Source organism: Delphinus delphis, chromosome 13, assembly GCF_949987515.2.
Source record: "Delphinus delphis chromosome 13, mDelDel1.2, whole genome shotgun sequence".
NCBI classification, from domain to species: Eukaryota; Metazoa; Chordata; class Mammalia; order Artiodactyla; family Delphinidae; genus Delphinus; species Delphinus delphis.
In genome coordinates this window covers 6,594,930-6,610,174 of record NC_082695.1, presented here as the reverse complement: position 1 = coordinate 6,610,174, position 15,245 = coordinate 6,594,930, and the positions used below count along the sequence as shown (strand labels likewise).

General features: G+C 37.7%; 1 protein-coding gene across 1 annotated transcript in view; it reads right to left on the bottom strand.

The window, feature by feature from the left end:
• The window catches only part of SBNO1 (strawberry notch homolog 1), a 56,041-nt gene that overhangs the window by 13,518 nt on the left and 27,278 nt on the right, over positions 1 to 15,245 (bottom strand). The window contains exons 11-26 of the mRNA XM_060029295.1: positions 15,145 to 15,243; positions 14,501 to 14,683; positions 13,870 to 13,967; positions 11,986 to 12,137; positions 10,175 to 10,372; positions 9,372 to 9,539; positions 9,098 to 9,273; positions 8,497 to 8,628; positions 7,003 to 7,138; positions 6,159 to 6,271; positions 5,997 to 6,068; positions 5,427 to 5,526; positions 3,040 to 3,114; positions 2,212 to 2,358; positions 1,684 to 1,778; positions 1,490 to 1,582 (exon numbers count right to left, since the gene is read on the bottom strand). Of these exons, the coding sequence (XP_059885278.1) occupies positions 1,490 to 1,582; positions 1,684 to 1,778; positions 2,212 to 2,358; positions 3,040 to 3,114; positions 5,427 to 5,526; positions 5,997 to 6,068; positions 6,159 to 6,271; positions 7,003 to 7,138; positions 8,497 to 8,628; positions 9,098 to 9,273; positions 9,372 to 9,539; positions 10,175 to 10,372; positions 11,986 to 12,137; positions 13,870 to 13,967; positions 14,501 to 14,683; positions 15,145 to 15,243 (2,037 nt within the window). The remainder of the gene's footprint in view (positions 1 to 1,489; positions 1,583 to 1,683; positions 1,779 to 2,211; positions 2,359 to 3,039; positions 3,115 to 5,426; positions 5,527 to 5,996; positions 6,069 to 6,158; positions 6,272 to 7,002; positions 7,139 to 8,496; positions 8,629 to 9,097; positions 9,274 to 9,371; positions 9,540 to 10,174; positions 10,373 to 11,985; positions 12,138 to 13,869; positions 13,968 to 14,500; positions 14,684 to 15,144; positions 15,244 to 15,245) is intronic.

The following is a 15,245-nucleotide window of genomic DNA, read 5'->3' as shown; positions in this document are numbered from 1 at the left end:
CGTCCGGAGCCTGTGCTCCACAACGGGAGAGGCCACAACAGTGAGAGGCCCGCGTACCGCAGAAAAAAAAAAGAAGAAGAGTATACTATATAATTGCCATATGTTGACGTGCAGAAACAGTATAACTATTTTTTAAATAGCATAAAGTAAGCTTATGCAAAGAAAGTTATTACAACAAAAATATTTTCAAAATACTGGGGCATAGTATCCATGATATTCTATCATCCTGTGTGCCCTGAAGAACAGGGATTATTAGTGTGGAAGAAAGAAGACCAAAATTTCAGAGAAAGGTCTTCCCTGGTGGCGCAGTGGTTAAGAATCCATCTGCCAATGCAGAGGACGCAGGTTCAGCCCTGGTCTGGAAAGATCCCACATGCGGCGGAGCAATTAAGCCCGTCTGCCACAACTACTGAGCCTGTGCTCTAGAGCCCGTGTGCCACAACTACTGAGACCACGTGCCACAACTACTGAAGCCCACGCACCTAGAGCTCATGCCTCTCAACAAGAGAAGCCACCACAACGAGAAGCCCGCGCACCACAGAGTAGGCCCCAGTCGCTGCAACTAAAGAAAGCCCGCGCACAGCAATGAAGACCTAACACAGCCAAAAATAAAATAAATTAAAAAAAAAAATCAGAGAAGAGATAAGATTAAAATTCCACATTTTTTGTTTGTTTGTTTTTTGTGGTACGTGGGCCTCTCACTGTTGTGGCCTCTCCCGTTGCGGAGCACAGGCTCCAGAAGCACAGGCTCAGCGGCCATGGCTCACGGGCCCAGCCGCTCCGCGGCATATGGGATCTTCCCGGACCGGGGCACGAACCCGTGTCCCCTGCATCAGCAGGCGGACTCTCAACCACTGCGCCACCAGGGAAGCCCCAAAATTCCATAGTTTTGATCAGGACAAATAAATATGCATTCATTTGTGTGTGTATATGTATATGTCTAAATGTAAACACGTACACACACGTGCACACACACACATACACACTCACACATCCTCTCTCCTTAGCTCTGTCCACAGGCAAATACTAAACCAATGAATGTAGTTACACCAATAACTGAAAACTGAATCTTGAAGACATAAAGCATTATTATGACTAAAGAAGGTCACTCACTATATTATGGAAAAAAAGGGTTCAATTTACTAATAATATGTAAACATTTTTTTTTTTGCCCACACCACGCAGTATGCAGGATCTTAATTCCCTGACCAGGGATCAAACCTGTGCCCCCTGCAGTGGAAGTGTGGAATAGTAACCACTGGACCACCAGGGAATTCCCCAATAAGTAATAATTTAAAACTAGCATTTAATAATACTCCTCAAAACGTATTAAATAAAAATATATCACAATTACAGTGATAAATTATCAAAACACAGAAAGCTAAATACAATTGGAAAATCAGCACAAAGCGAACAGGTAATTACAATGCTGGCAATGAAAACACATTACACATCTTAACAACTAACATTTAAGGGAAACAAGCCTTACTTGCAATGACAAATAAAAGCCATCATCTGGTCCTGTCAACTCAGCCCAAATCTTGGTAGCTTCCTCCCAGGACATTCCCCTCTCTACACTTATCTGTAAAAAAAAATAATAATAAAATTTAAATTAAACTCACTTCGGAGAATGCTTACCAGAAAATGATATTATACTTGAATGTGCACGTTTTCTAAACTTACCGTGTATAATTCTACATGGCCAGAGGTTGAATATCCTGGAGTCAGAAACTTCTTAACATCACTTTTCCTCACTTTTTCATCTCCAGAACCAAGATCTTGAACAAGAAAAAGCAACATATAAGTATAAAAAAAATTTTTCATCAATAATACATATGACAGGCTTCCCTGGTGGCGCAGTGGTTAAGAATCCACCTGCCAATGCAGGGGACACGGGTTCGAGCCCTGGTCGGGGAAGATCCCACATGCCGCAGAGCAACTAGGCCCATGCGCCACAACTACTGAGCCTGTGCTCTAGAGCTCGCGTGCCACAACTACTGAAGCCCGTGCACCTAGAGCTCATGCTCTGCAACAAGAGAAGCCACGGCAACAAGAAGCCCAGGCACCACAACGAAGAGTATCTCCCGCTTACTGCAACTACAGAAACCCCATGTGCAGCAAAGAAAACCCAATGCAGCCAAAAATAAAATTAATTAATTAATTAAAAAGAAAGAAAAAAAGAATACATGTTTTAAAAATTTCCCAACTTACCTAAGATTCCCATATCATATCTTCCATTTTTTTTGGCATTTTGAACAACTGCAGTAAGTGTGTCTGCAAAATACTGAAATAACGCATTCTGCTGATGCACCTCCATGCCCAAAATTCTATTTAAGAATTTTCCTATGTTGTTATAATCTGCAATGACAAGAGTGTATGAAAGATTTAATGCATTCAAATGGCAATTTAAAAAATTTATTCATCTCAGCCTAGTAAGAGTCTCACTTTCTTCTCTAAGACTTCCCTCACAACTCCTGTACCGTTCCCAGAACAGGGCTATACTTCGACCGCTTCTACCTCTAGCAATTAGCACGACTATACTACATGCTCAAAAGATGTTTGCCAAATTGAATTTTTGCATCTTCAGCTTCGCTTACTGAAGGTATGAATATAATTTAGCACAACAGAATGTTAGTTTTCCAACATTAAGTCTTAACCCATAAAGTTTAAGTGCTGTTAAGTCAGTGAAGCTCAACTTTGGCTGCACAAGTAAGAATGCCCAGGAGCTTCTGGAAAATTACCGACGTCTGAGCTCCTGCCCTGGCTTCAGTACTTTTTTAAAAACTCAACAGCTGATCATATACGCAACCTGGTTTGAGAACTGCTGCTATGTAGAGAGAATAGAGATTTAATTTCTTGAATAACCATAGTTATTCATAGCAAAAACCACCCAGAATGCTCTGTGAGCACTCAGTAATGAGGGATTGAGACCTAGAGACTTGAAGCTTCCCCTTCAACTTGACCAAAGTATAAACAACAAAATGGGCTATAATGATACAGCAACAGTTATGAACATACATACAAAAGTCATACCATTACCTTTATCTAGAGTAAGAATTCCTGAACGATCTTCTACATTTATCAGGCCAACTCCTATCAGTCCTTGTCGAACATCTGTAATAAAACAAATTTATAAAAAACCTTATAGCCCAGGGCTTCCCTGGTGGCGCAGTGGTTAAGAATCCGCCTGCCAATGCAGGGGACACGGGTTAGAGCCCTGGTCCGGGAAGATCCCACATGCCGTGGAACAACTAGGCTCGTGCGCCACAACTACTGAGCCTGTGCTCTAGAGCCCGCGAACCACAACTACTGGAGCCCGCACGCCTAGAGCCCATGCTCCACAACAAGAGAAGCCACTGCACCACTGCAGTGAGAAACCCACTCGCCACAACTAGAGAAAGCCTGCAAACAGCAACGAAGACCCAATACAGCCAAAAATAAAAATAAATTAAAACAAACAAAAAATAAACCTTATAGCCCAAATAACTCAATGAGCTGTTAACTGACTAATCAAATTAGATCAAGTTCTAGCATATAAGACACAGTCTATGTATCTTCCATAGTTCCTATTAGCTGAATTAAATGGAACCCACAGCCCCTAAAGATCTTTAAAATCCTAGAATACTCAAACCTCACATTATATTTTATTATTTCACTAAAATGTCGTACCTTTTCAACAACAACCCTTGGCAGTGGAGATCCTTGGCTACAAAGCTGTCACCCACAGAATCTAAACAACTTCGAACATACAGCAGGATACTGATTAAATAATTTATATAAGGAAATAATCATGCTTCCTTTCCAAACGTTACCTATCAGTACTGACAAGGCGATGCAGAAGATAAGCAACGTGTATAACTGTCAACATGTTCTGAATTACGTTACTAAGAGGACAGTTTATAAAACTTTTAAAAAGTATTTGTGTCCAGGATCTAACCCAGACTTACAGTAAAAAGGGTTTAAGAAAGAGAAAAGGATCAACAGGAAGCATAATTATATCCTATTTACGCATTTATTTAATCAGCTAGACTGCTACATGCTCAAAATGTGTAGATTCTGCAGAAGATGACAACTCTGTAGCCAAAGAGCTCCAATGCAAAAAATCCTCATTTTGGGAATCCATCCTATGGGAGGAAATTCCTGAATAGAAGGATAGCTGCTATAATTCCAGCACTGTTTGTGATGCAAAAAAATGAAAGCCACTTGAACATCAACAAGGGAAAAACTGTTACATAAGCTAGATGTAGAATATTACACAACTGTTAAAATATGTGTTAGTACTATAGCTATTGATTTGTAAGGGATGCCTGTGATGTACCAAGTGAGAAAAGTACGTTGCAAGTAATATTAACATGTTTTTTTTTTTAAAAAGCTCTGTGTTTAGACAAATGGATAAAGGTGTGTTAAGGCTGCCCCTGTTCAGACTGTCAACATTTGTTAACCTCAGCAGGTGAGACTGGTAGGTAGCAGGTAGTTAAGGAGAGGGTATGGGCTCCTCATTATTCACTTTTAGATTGTTTTCATCACTTATAATGAATAAAAAACATGTAATTTTTTAGAATTAGAAATAAATTGGGGAGTTGTTTTTGACAATCCCTCCAATGACCAAACAAAAAGAAAATAAGAGGGAATGAAAGGGAAAGGGAGAAAAACAGGGCCAAGACTTTATTGGTTTTTTGTTTTGTTAAATGCCATCAGTGATTATAAGCACCCCTGCCAGCTATGTCAATATGGACTGTTACCAACACTAAACATGGGTTCAATTGGAAAGGACTTCCTAGTAAAAAATGCTAACTCTATAAGGATAATGTTTCAAATACCTTACATCTGTTTATTTTCCAAAATATTTTCAGTTTGATGAACTACTGAAATCACCCAGACTACTAATATTAATGGGGTAAAATCTATTCTTCAGATTTGCAAGATACATCTAAGAATTTCTATAGCACTACTTAGGACTTTTTTTTAAATATAAAAATTTCTAAATACACACAAATGTAAAGAGAATATTCTACGGACCACAGGTACCCAGCACCCAGTTTTAACAACAGTTAATACACGGCCAGTTTTATCTGTACCTCCACTAGCCCCCACAGATTATTTACCTAGGTACTTTAAATTTTAAAAGCTATTTGGCATAGTCATGTTCAAATTAATCTAACAAAACCATTTTTCCTCTAGTAATCTAGTATTAAACAACATGCAACGAACTCTATCAAGAGTAAAAACACGTCACCTGAATGAAAATTTAATAAATCTACTGCTTATTATAAGACATCAATTTAGGTGTCTGTTAACTATCAATTTCTAAATTTTATACATTTTATGTCCAAAGAAAACTAAAAACAACAGCACATGTTAGAATGAGTTTTGTACCTTCTTGTCAGTACTCATTTTCCTTTGTTATGATTATTTTTAAAAGTTACCTTTAAAGAATTCTCCAGGATAGTCTGGAGGTGGTGATACCATAGGAGAATCTAGGTTTACAATGGATTTCATGACAATTTCTAAAGCATTTCTTCCATACTGCAATAAAAACCAAATAAATTTAACAAGTTTCAGTATTTGGATACTCTTCAACCACATGACCAAGTGAATGCTATAAAAACTATTATTGTACCAAAGAGTCAAAAATAGCAGGACTCAATTATTTTTATATATATTTTACACTGCCTAGTGCCTCATTCACACCTTTGTACACAGCAGGCATTCCATAAATAAACAACTTTCTTTACTTCTGGGAACTCACACTTCATTCATCCACAAGTATTTATTATAATCTTATTTTCCAATAGGAATGAGAAGATGATTATATTGCACAGTTGATCACCAAAGATCTAACTGCCACGTGTCTTATAGGACTAGCCATGACTTTATAGCAAAACCATAAGAGGAGACAGCTTTAAGTTTTAAACAGCAACCACTTTCCCTTTCTGTTCCTTACAGACACCATACACTGCAATCATTTTTCACAGATAGTGAAAGCTGAAATGTACCTTATTATCAAAGTTGAACCTACTCAGATCTCTGGATTCTGTTGCTCTTCTGTCTCCATGTGTAAGCGCACCCTATCCAAACATAAAATCTCCAATCAAGGCACAGAAGACAGGTTAACATATATCATCTTTTACACACATCTATATAACTCAAAAACTTACCAAACTCTCAAGTCTTTTAGCAACAATAGATGCAAATCTTTGTTCTCCTGCCAATTCAGAAATCAGAAAGACGTATTCCGGAGCAGTAACTTGGTTTGATCTATGAGTTCGTCCTGTAATGACAAAAAAAAAAAAAAAAAAAAAAATTCGCTGATTGTGCTCTCTAGATACTAATATTCTGAGACCTATTCCCAGCACTTAACAGTAAGCTGGTATCCAGAAATCTTTAAATCAGAAGAAAAATTAAAGAATGTAACAATTACCCTAACTCCCCAAAAGGCACAAAATCAAAAACGCCAACTTGAACAACATCTGTATTCAGAACCTTACTCCCACTTATGGGGGAGCAGAAACTCCATAAAATTATTAAATGATAAACACATTACTGGTGCTACCCCAGTTTAGTTGACCACAATGTTGCTGACGCACAGCTGCTCTGGATTCTCCCAAAATTGTTGTTGTTGTTGTTTTAAATCACCAGGTCACAGGGACATGAAGATGGAAGGGAAGGGAGGAGCAATGTGCCCTCAATGAAGCTACTGGGGGTTGAAAAAGACATCAAGTGGCAGCTGCTCTGACATGGATAACACCCTTGGAAATCTACAATGAAGATACTCCTGAGGAGCCCCATTCTTGAATATAATGCCAGAAAGCCCTACCATAGGTCTTTTACAGCTTTTAAAACAGCCAAGAAATAAATTCATGATGCCCTCTATATTTTAAGGTATATGCAATACACAAACATCTCCAAAACCTACATATGTGTCAAGTTTAGTATATCTAGCATTAAAATATTTCCCCAGTAATTCCTGGCTATGAAGTGAAACTCAGTGTAGGAACTTACCAAACTGCTGAATTGCTCTATCAGCACTCCATGGTAATTCCAGGGTCATATGAACTCTTCGCCTTTGATTTTTAGCTCTCCTATCTGCTTGTAATGAAATACCTGAGCTGGCAGCTTCTGAGATGATAGCAATATTCTGTATCAAATGTAAGGAAAAAAGAACAAAAGATCACTTCTGCACAAAGAGAGGTGGGGAAACATCCACCAATACGTATTCTCCTTTACTTCCTAACTCTCAGTTTTAGCTGTACATGGTTACAAGGACACCCAGAATCAAGATTACATTTCGCAGTCTCCCTTACAGCTAAGTGTGGGCACACTCCAGCCAGTAGGTCACCTGAACAACGTCCAGGAAATGTCCCTAATCAAAGATATGCCCTTCCCCTCCTCTTTTTTTCTCTCTGCTGGCTGAAATGTAGAGGTGTGATGACTGAACCTGAAATATGGAGGTAACTAGGAAATGGAAGGCTGCATATTAAAGGAACAAGACAGAAGAGACCTAGACTTCAAGGGGTCATACCAGTCCTGGTCCACCTACTCAAACTTGTACATGAGAGAAATGAACTTCCACTTTAAGCGAATATGATTTTGGATTTTCTGTCACTTAACAGCCAAATCTGATCCCAACTAATGCAATTTCTAACGCACATGGGCCTAAATTACTAACGAAACAAGTACTTAAAATAACTGATAATACCTCTACCTATAATCTTTAAAATATGTAACATGAGCTTTTAAATACATTTAAAAGACAACTTTGATAATGGTAATAGCTACTGTCTATTTTCTAGTTGCAGAGGCAAAAAAATTTTGAAATACAAAGCAAAATGTGGATAAAGAGATAAGATTTTATTCTACCCCCTTTAGATTAAGGAAGGAGGTTGAAGTGGTGCTCCTACCTATTTTTTAGCAAAACGCTTATAGCAATTCCGACTAGATGGAGGAAGAACTGATCTGAGAATCTGAAAATTGATGAAGTTTACTTAACAATAAGAGCATACAGAAAGGGCCTCTGAAGGTGACCACGACCTCTGCAGTGGTCAGTTACGCAAGTGTAATCTACAACCATTCAGAGTAAATCGTCTCAATAGGACATGGCAGAGCAAGACAATAAACAGCAAGATCAAAGGATCCCAGTAATCGGGGCATGTGCTTAAATATATTTCTAGACTCAAGATTACACTGACACTAGGGTGTAGCATTAGGTGTAGTGCCACTAAGATGACCTGAGAGAACACAATATTCTGATTAAAGACTTCAAAGGCCTCCAAAGCTATCAAGAGCTACATCTAATTCTATGCACAAAACACCACATTCGATTTATAAGAAAATAATGAAAACGTGTAAAATGTTCAGTGATTATGTGTACTTACTTAAAAAAATAGAGTAAGAACATTCAAAAGACATGATTTATATTAAAAGAAAAAACCTAAAGATTAATCCAAATGTATGGGCATTATTCTTTTCGCCAAAAAGCATCCCAGAAAAACATACCTTATCTCCATCCATAAATCTTTGTTTTTCCGTGATATTTAGTATTTCCACAGGGACATCAAGTTCAGATCTTGACTCATAAGATATACTTCCATCATCATTGCTTACAACCCTCCCCTTGCGGCCAGTCATCTGCAAAGCCAAACAGCGTCACTTACAATTAATGTAGCTGACTATGGTGCATGAAGCTCAGGGCTCCCAACATAGAAACTCGGTGGGAGGTGAAAGGGATAATGAAACCAGCATGTACTGTGCAACCTGTCCTGCATCAGGCACTGGGGGAGAGAGAACATTGCAACACAGTGCCTGGTTCTGAAAAGTTCAAATTCCAGGGGAGAAAACAGACATGCGGCAATGATAACAAAGACTGCATGACAGGTGCAATAACAGAGATCCGTGTCTTGGGGCAGATATTCAAGATAATAGGGGCAGGAATTTACTTGCTCTAGGATGACAACTAGAGTAGAGCAAGGGTTCTAAGATCTAATAGAGGATATTAGATAATTATATGATGATACCAAATATATCACTTATTCTAAAGGGTTTGAAAGTGGCAAAAAATTACCTAGAAGAGACACAGCCCTGATCAAGTCATATTTACCTCAGCAACATTCTCAGGGCCACCAAGTTCATCAATAAGTTCATCCAGGGTATTAGGAGGGAGGTCTTCAGCTAATTTTTCTAGTTTATCAAGTAGGTCTTTCTTCATCTGCTGGGCCCTTTCCACGGCATCCTGACTTGTTATAAGGCTATTGTTGCTGTTGGTGTTACTGTTAGCTAGATGAAGTACATTTGTTAAAAATCAGTACAAAGTTTAAATATTTGTTTTGTTTAAAAGTACATTTCACAGACAAAGCAAGCTTCCACATGGATACCTGGTGCACTGTTAGGAGCAGGTGAAATTACTGGTGTAGAAGAAAAACTAGGTCGTTTTGATCCAAGACCTGATGCTAATAAGGCACTTTGAATAGAATCTGGATCTATACTTCTCTTTTTTTTTTTATCTTTGTTTTTCTTGTGGTCCTTTCTGATTAACCAGGGATCTGAAAATTAAGGAAAGACACGTATCAAATCATTTGTTAACACAAGTACAGAATTTCCAAAGGAAACAACCGTTGAGTTTTTTTGTATTGTTGAGCGACAACTTGTAAACCACCACCAACTTCAGAGGTCCAGTACACCCATACACCATGAGGTAAATTCCATGGTTTGAGGTTATACTTAAGTGCACAAAATTGAGGTCATGATCTCACATAAATATGCTGAACCTCCAGAAGACAGACAAGCTTGGAGCTGCCACCAAGCAAAGATTAGAATCTGTGTGATGATTTCTATAGGAAAAAAAAGGTTTTAGTACAATACCCCATTTCAAATACACAGAAATAGGGACGTCCCTAGTGGTCCAGCGATTAAGAATCTGCCTTCCAATTACAGAGGATGCAGGTTTGATCCCTGGTCAGGGAACTAAGATCCCACATACCACAGGGCAACTAAGCTCGTGTGCCGCAACCAGAGCCCATGTGCTCTGCAGCCTGCGTGCCACACTAGAGAGAAGCCCGCACGCCGCGACAAAAGATCCCGCCTGGCGCAACTAAGACCCAACGCAGCCAAAAATAAATAAACAAATACACAGAAATAACTATCCTTTAGCTTACATTTAATAGATTCATGAACTCACCATCTTCATCATCCTCACTAGACTCATCTCTAAATGGGTTGAAATCATCGTCATCTCCAGAACTCATGTTTTTAGAGCTCTCGTAGTCACTTTCTTCATTATCGGAGGCATCAGATTCACTTCCACTATCATCAGAACTGCTACCAGTAAGGCCACCTATTTTTCTTGCTTTTTTGGATTCTCGAGTTATTTCTTCACCTATCCTCAAACCCCAAACAAGAGAGTCAGCCCAAACACACTGTTCTAAAGATCCAGGAAGCTACATTTAGTTCATGAGCTAATACACTTAGTTAACTCAAATGAGAAATGAAGAAAAACAGCATTTGTGTAAGTATATAAGAACAATTAAAAATTCATAAACAAGAGCTAGCCTTTTGGATTCCTATAAGAAATCAGGTTATATTCAATTATTCTTAAGAAGAAATCAGGTACATAAGTACAAATGCAAGACAGCCTTCAAGTGCACAAGTTTCAAAATAAACATCTCAAGACAACAGAGATGAAACAGAATCTCTGGCATTGTCACAATTTGTGTATCAGGTTGAGAGAAGAGGCCTAATAATTACAGATTTATAAAATATGCAAATACTTTATGGAATACTAAAAAAACTAATCTATAAAACTACATTTTTAAAAGTCAAACAAGGTGCTGATCTGAATTATCTTACTGAATATTCATAAAAGATATCTGGAATAAACCAACCAAAACTAAGCAGAACATTAAAATGTTCACATATTAATGATGGTGAGAACATAATTCAAAAAAGGGAAACATGACCATCTATCTATCTGACTACTCTGTTACTGACTCCAGGACTCAGCTTTACTTTTTGTGCCACTAAAATTAAAAAATACTGTCAATTATATTATAATAGCCAACCTACTTTCAGGCATATTAAAAACGTAAGGGAAAAAAAAGCATTTCTTAGAACCGATGAAAGGTAAGGTTAAAGTGTCAGGCACTGTGTTTAGAACACACAGTATGATAGTCTTCACAATATGAGTTATTATCACCATTTTAGAGAAAGAGAGCCTGAGAAGTTACCTTCTGAAAGTCAAAGAGCTTACTTAGTAACCACCTAAACACAAACCCAAGTTTGTATTATTATAAGATGTCTAACAAACAAAGATGAGTGTATTCCTAATAATTAAATAATAAACTAACAAAAGTCTCTTTAAAGAAGACTATATAAACACACACTCACACACACAGCATTGACAATAGAAAGGCCCGGATTTTGGTTCCCCATTTATCACCCAGTAGTTGTGCCAACCTGGGGATATCGCTTAACCATTTAGTCTTTCTGTGCCTTAGCTTCCTCTGTCTATAAAACTGAAAAAATATAACCTACTTTCATACGGATCCCTTGCAAGTTGAATGAGATCATGTGTGCGCAGTGCTCAATACAGTGCCTACTCAGCACCAGTCAAATCGTTAAAGCCCCAATTTAAAATGGGGTTACTTGTGCATTCAAAAACTACATGAGCCAAGGGAATTCCCTGGTGGTCCAGTGGTTAGGACTCCGTGCTTTCATGGCCATGGCCCAAGGTTCAATCCCTGGTCAGGGAACTAAGATTCTGCAAGCCATGTGGTGCGGCCATAAAAAGAAAGGAAGGAAGGGAGGAAGGAAGGGAGGCAGGGAGGGAGGAAGGGAGGGAGGGAGGGAGGAAGAAAGAAAGACACTTCCTTAAAAAAAAAAAAAAAACTACATGAGCCAATTCAAGGAAGGCAGTACATTCCCAAAATACAGCTTGCATCAAGATGCTCAAATTTATACTACTTCCAGCACCATTTAAAGAAAAGTACCCACCTTTCCGCTTCTTTATTTTATTTTCCTTACAAGGACTATCTCTTGGTGAGCTGTTGTTACTTGGAGCTGTCAAATCGATTCCTAGCAAACTATAAAGTTTTTTCCTGTCTGGAGCAGGGAAGTGTTTTTCAATGAGTGACTGCAACACTCCTCTGTTCGAAGAGAGAAAAAGTGACAGTTAGTGGCTCAGTATGCAAAATAGTTTATTATACATAAAATCTTACTGAATGTATTTGTTTAAAATAAGTATACTTTATTAGCAGCATTTCCAAATTGGATATCAAAAGTAGGTTAGCTCCACATAACTGTAAAGCTGTTAGGAACTCAGCACCAATGGTTCCTGATTCTTTTTCAGAACTGCTGCACAGAGGAAGACTCCGTGAAGAAAAATTGCACAACAGTGACTCGAGTCAACAAGTGATTCAAAAGAGTTGGATTCTGAATGTAAAGGACTTTAACAATCCTTTAACCAATTTATTTCACATATATTTTCCATTTTCAGGTACATGCAAGAGTTACAAATAATAAAATCTATGTCTTACTAAAAAATACATTTGGGGCTTCCCTGGTGGCACAGTGGTTGGGAATCCGCCCTAGCCAATGCAGGGGACACAGGTTCGAGCCCTGGTCCGGGAGGATCCCACATGCTGCGGAGCAATGGAGCCCATGCACCACAACTGCTGAGCCTGCGCTCTAGAGCCCTCAAGCCAGCCACAACTACTGAGCCCACGTGCCACAACTACTGAAGCCCACGTGCCTGGAGCCCGTGCTCTGCAGCGCGAGAGGCTGCCGCAATGTGAGGCCCGTGCGCTGCAGCGAGGAGTGGCCCCCGTGCAGCAATGAAGACACACACAGCCAAGAAAAAATTTTAAAAATAAATAAAAATGAAATAAAATAAATTTTTAAAAAATAAAAAATGAAAAGTACATTTTATTCAATCTTACAAAATACTGATAATCCAGCTCAAATGAATTTTAATATTCTAGGCCAAGACTGTCCAACTGAAATACAGTGCAACCCAAGCATAATTTTTACACTTTCTAGTAGCTACATTAAAAAGTAGAAGAAAACTTGTGAAACTAACTTTAATATTTTATTTAACTTAACATATCGCTTTAAAATGTAATCAATGAAATGTTTTACATTATATTTCTTTAAGTCTTTGAAACCTGGTGTCTATTTCATACTTAAAGGTCATCTCAATTTGGACTAGCCACTTCAACTCTTAATAGCTCCCTGTAACTAGTGCCTATCATTTCAGAGGCAATACTAGGCAGGCAAGCACAGGAAAGATACAGATTAGCAGGTGCATGTTTTGCTTTTAAAAGTAGTTTTAAGTTATATCTATCTTAAAATGAGCCACTTGAATGTGTCCCCTAAGGCAAAAGATAGCATGGCAGCAAAAGTTATTTTGTTAATTTTGCTACCAGAGTAGAACTGTCTGTTAGGCAAACAAACTGAAAAACAGTGTCTAAAAACATTTTTAAAATCTCTTTTGACTATCTCAGGATTATTTGCAATGTTTATATTAGAGCATACTAAACTAGGGCAAACTAAACTATACTGCTCCTTTGGATAATGGTAGTTTCCAATACACAAAGCCAAAACAAAACTGAGTATCTTAAACCAAGCTGTCAGATTTCCAAGATGTACAAAACAAACAAAAATCAAGCCCTTCAGTTAGTCCAAATACTGGACATAATATTGTCAAAATACTTAACATTTCAGCATTTCTATGTTTTTGTTTTCCAATAGACATGTTGTTATGCATACACAGGACCATAAAAACTAAAATCAGAAAAACTTTAAAACGCAAAATTTTGCCTCCAGGAAATGCCAACATTTAAACTAATCTAAGTAAAAACTCAAAACCATAAACATTACTTGGCAGTTGAAACGAAATCATTCAATTCTCCTCCACCCTCTTCCAAGGCTTCTAATGTTCTAGCTTCTCCCGTAGACTGCAGACCAATTACAACACACTGGAGGCAAAAAAGAATATTATTAATTATAAATAAAAATATCTACGTGGTTTCTTAAGACTTATTTTAAATATTTAGTTTAAAAAAAGATTTCAAACAAGAATTACCCATTACTGTATGTGTGTACCAATTTATTTATTCTACATATATTTGAGACATGCTACATGTAATACACTTATCTAGGAAACAGTATTACAACAGTGGACACTACTGAAGCCCCTGCCCCAGTTCTTTGTGCTTTAACTAAATATGTATTTACCAAAAAGGAAAACACCTTAATGTAATATATATATCCATGTGTTATCAGTTGTTACATCTATGGTTAGCCAAATTATAGTGATGTTTGTTTATACTTTTCTGAGCTATCCAAATTCTTTATAAACACGTATTGCTTTTATTATCTTAAAAATGCATTTTTTAAAGTCTTACTATGTTAATATTTTTTACAAGTACCCTTTAGAAAAAAAGGCTTTTTTAAGTAGAAAGGCTCAACACCCAAAAGACTAAAACACATAACCAAAGATGAACCTTACTTTTCCATTCTTGATTTCTTCTCGAGCTAGTTGAACAACCCTCTTAACTTTGGATGCTATGCACAAGTATTTGAAAAATCTCTGGTGAGCAGACCAGAACTGACCCCACATGGATTTTTTCATTCGTTGCTCAGCATCAATCAGATCTGCAGCTTGCTGAAACCGCTCTCTGGCGATGACCCACTGAAGGTGCACAATCAACATTTTAGATATTTCAATCTTTTGAGTGTGATTTTAAAATGACTAATTCAATCAAAATAAAGTGCAAGACACCATTTAACATGAACTCAACGAAGCATTTTCAGTAACTTGGGAATCTCTAAACAAATGTTTTTTAGGACGCTCACATAGAGCTGTCCCAAAATTCTTATTAACTAATGCAGTCATTTTAGGAAACAGTTACATTGTGATTTTAAAAACTATACAACCAAAATAAATGGCTATTTTTTATAAATTACTTTAACAAAGAGAAAATTGGGAAAATAAGGAACCAGTGATTTATCTGTTGTTTTATAGCAGAAATATACTCCTGTGAGCTGACAGGAGTATACTGGACAAAATATACTCCTGACTGGACAAAATTGGCTAACAGATACATTATCAGGTACATTAAAAGTACTAAGAGTTAATAAAAACATGCTCACCAGTTTGACTGCTTTGTTATACATTTTAACATAGCTCTGAGAAAGAAGAACTTCCTCAATTTTGAAGGTCACTCCAGTAAAGCTCAGCTGTCGAGCAATGT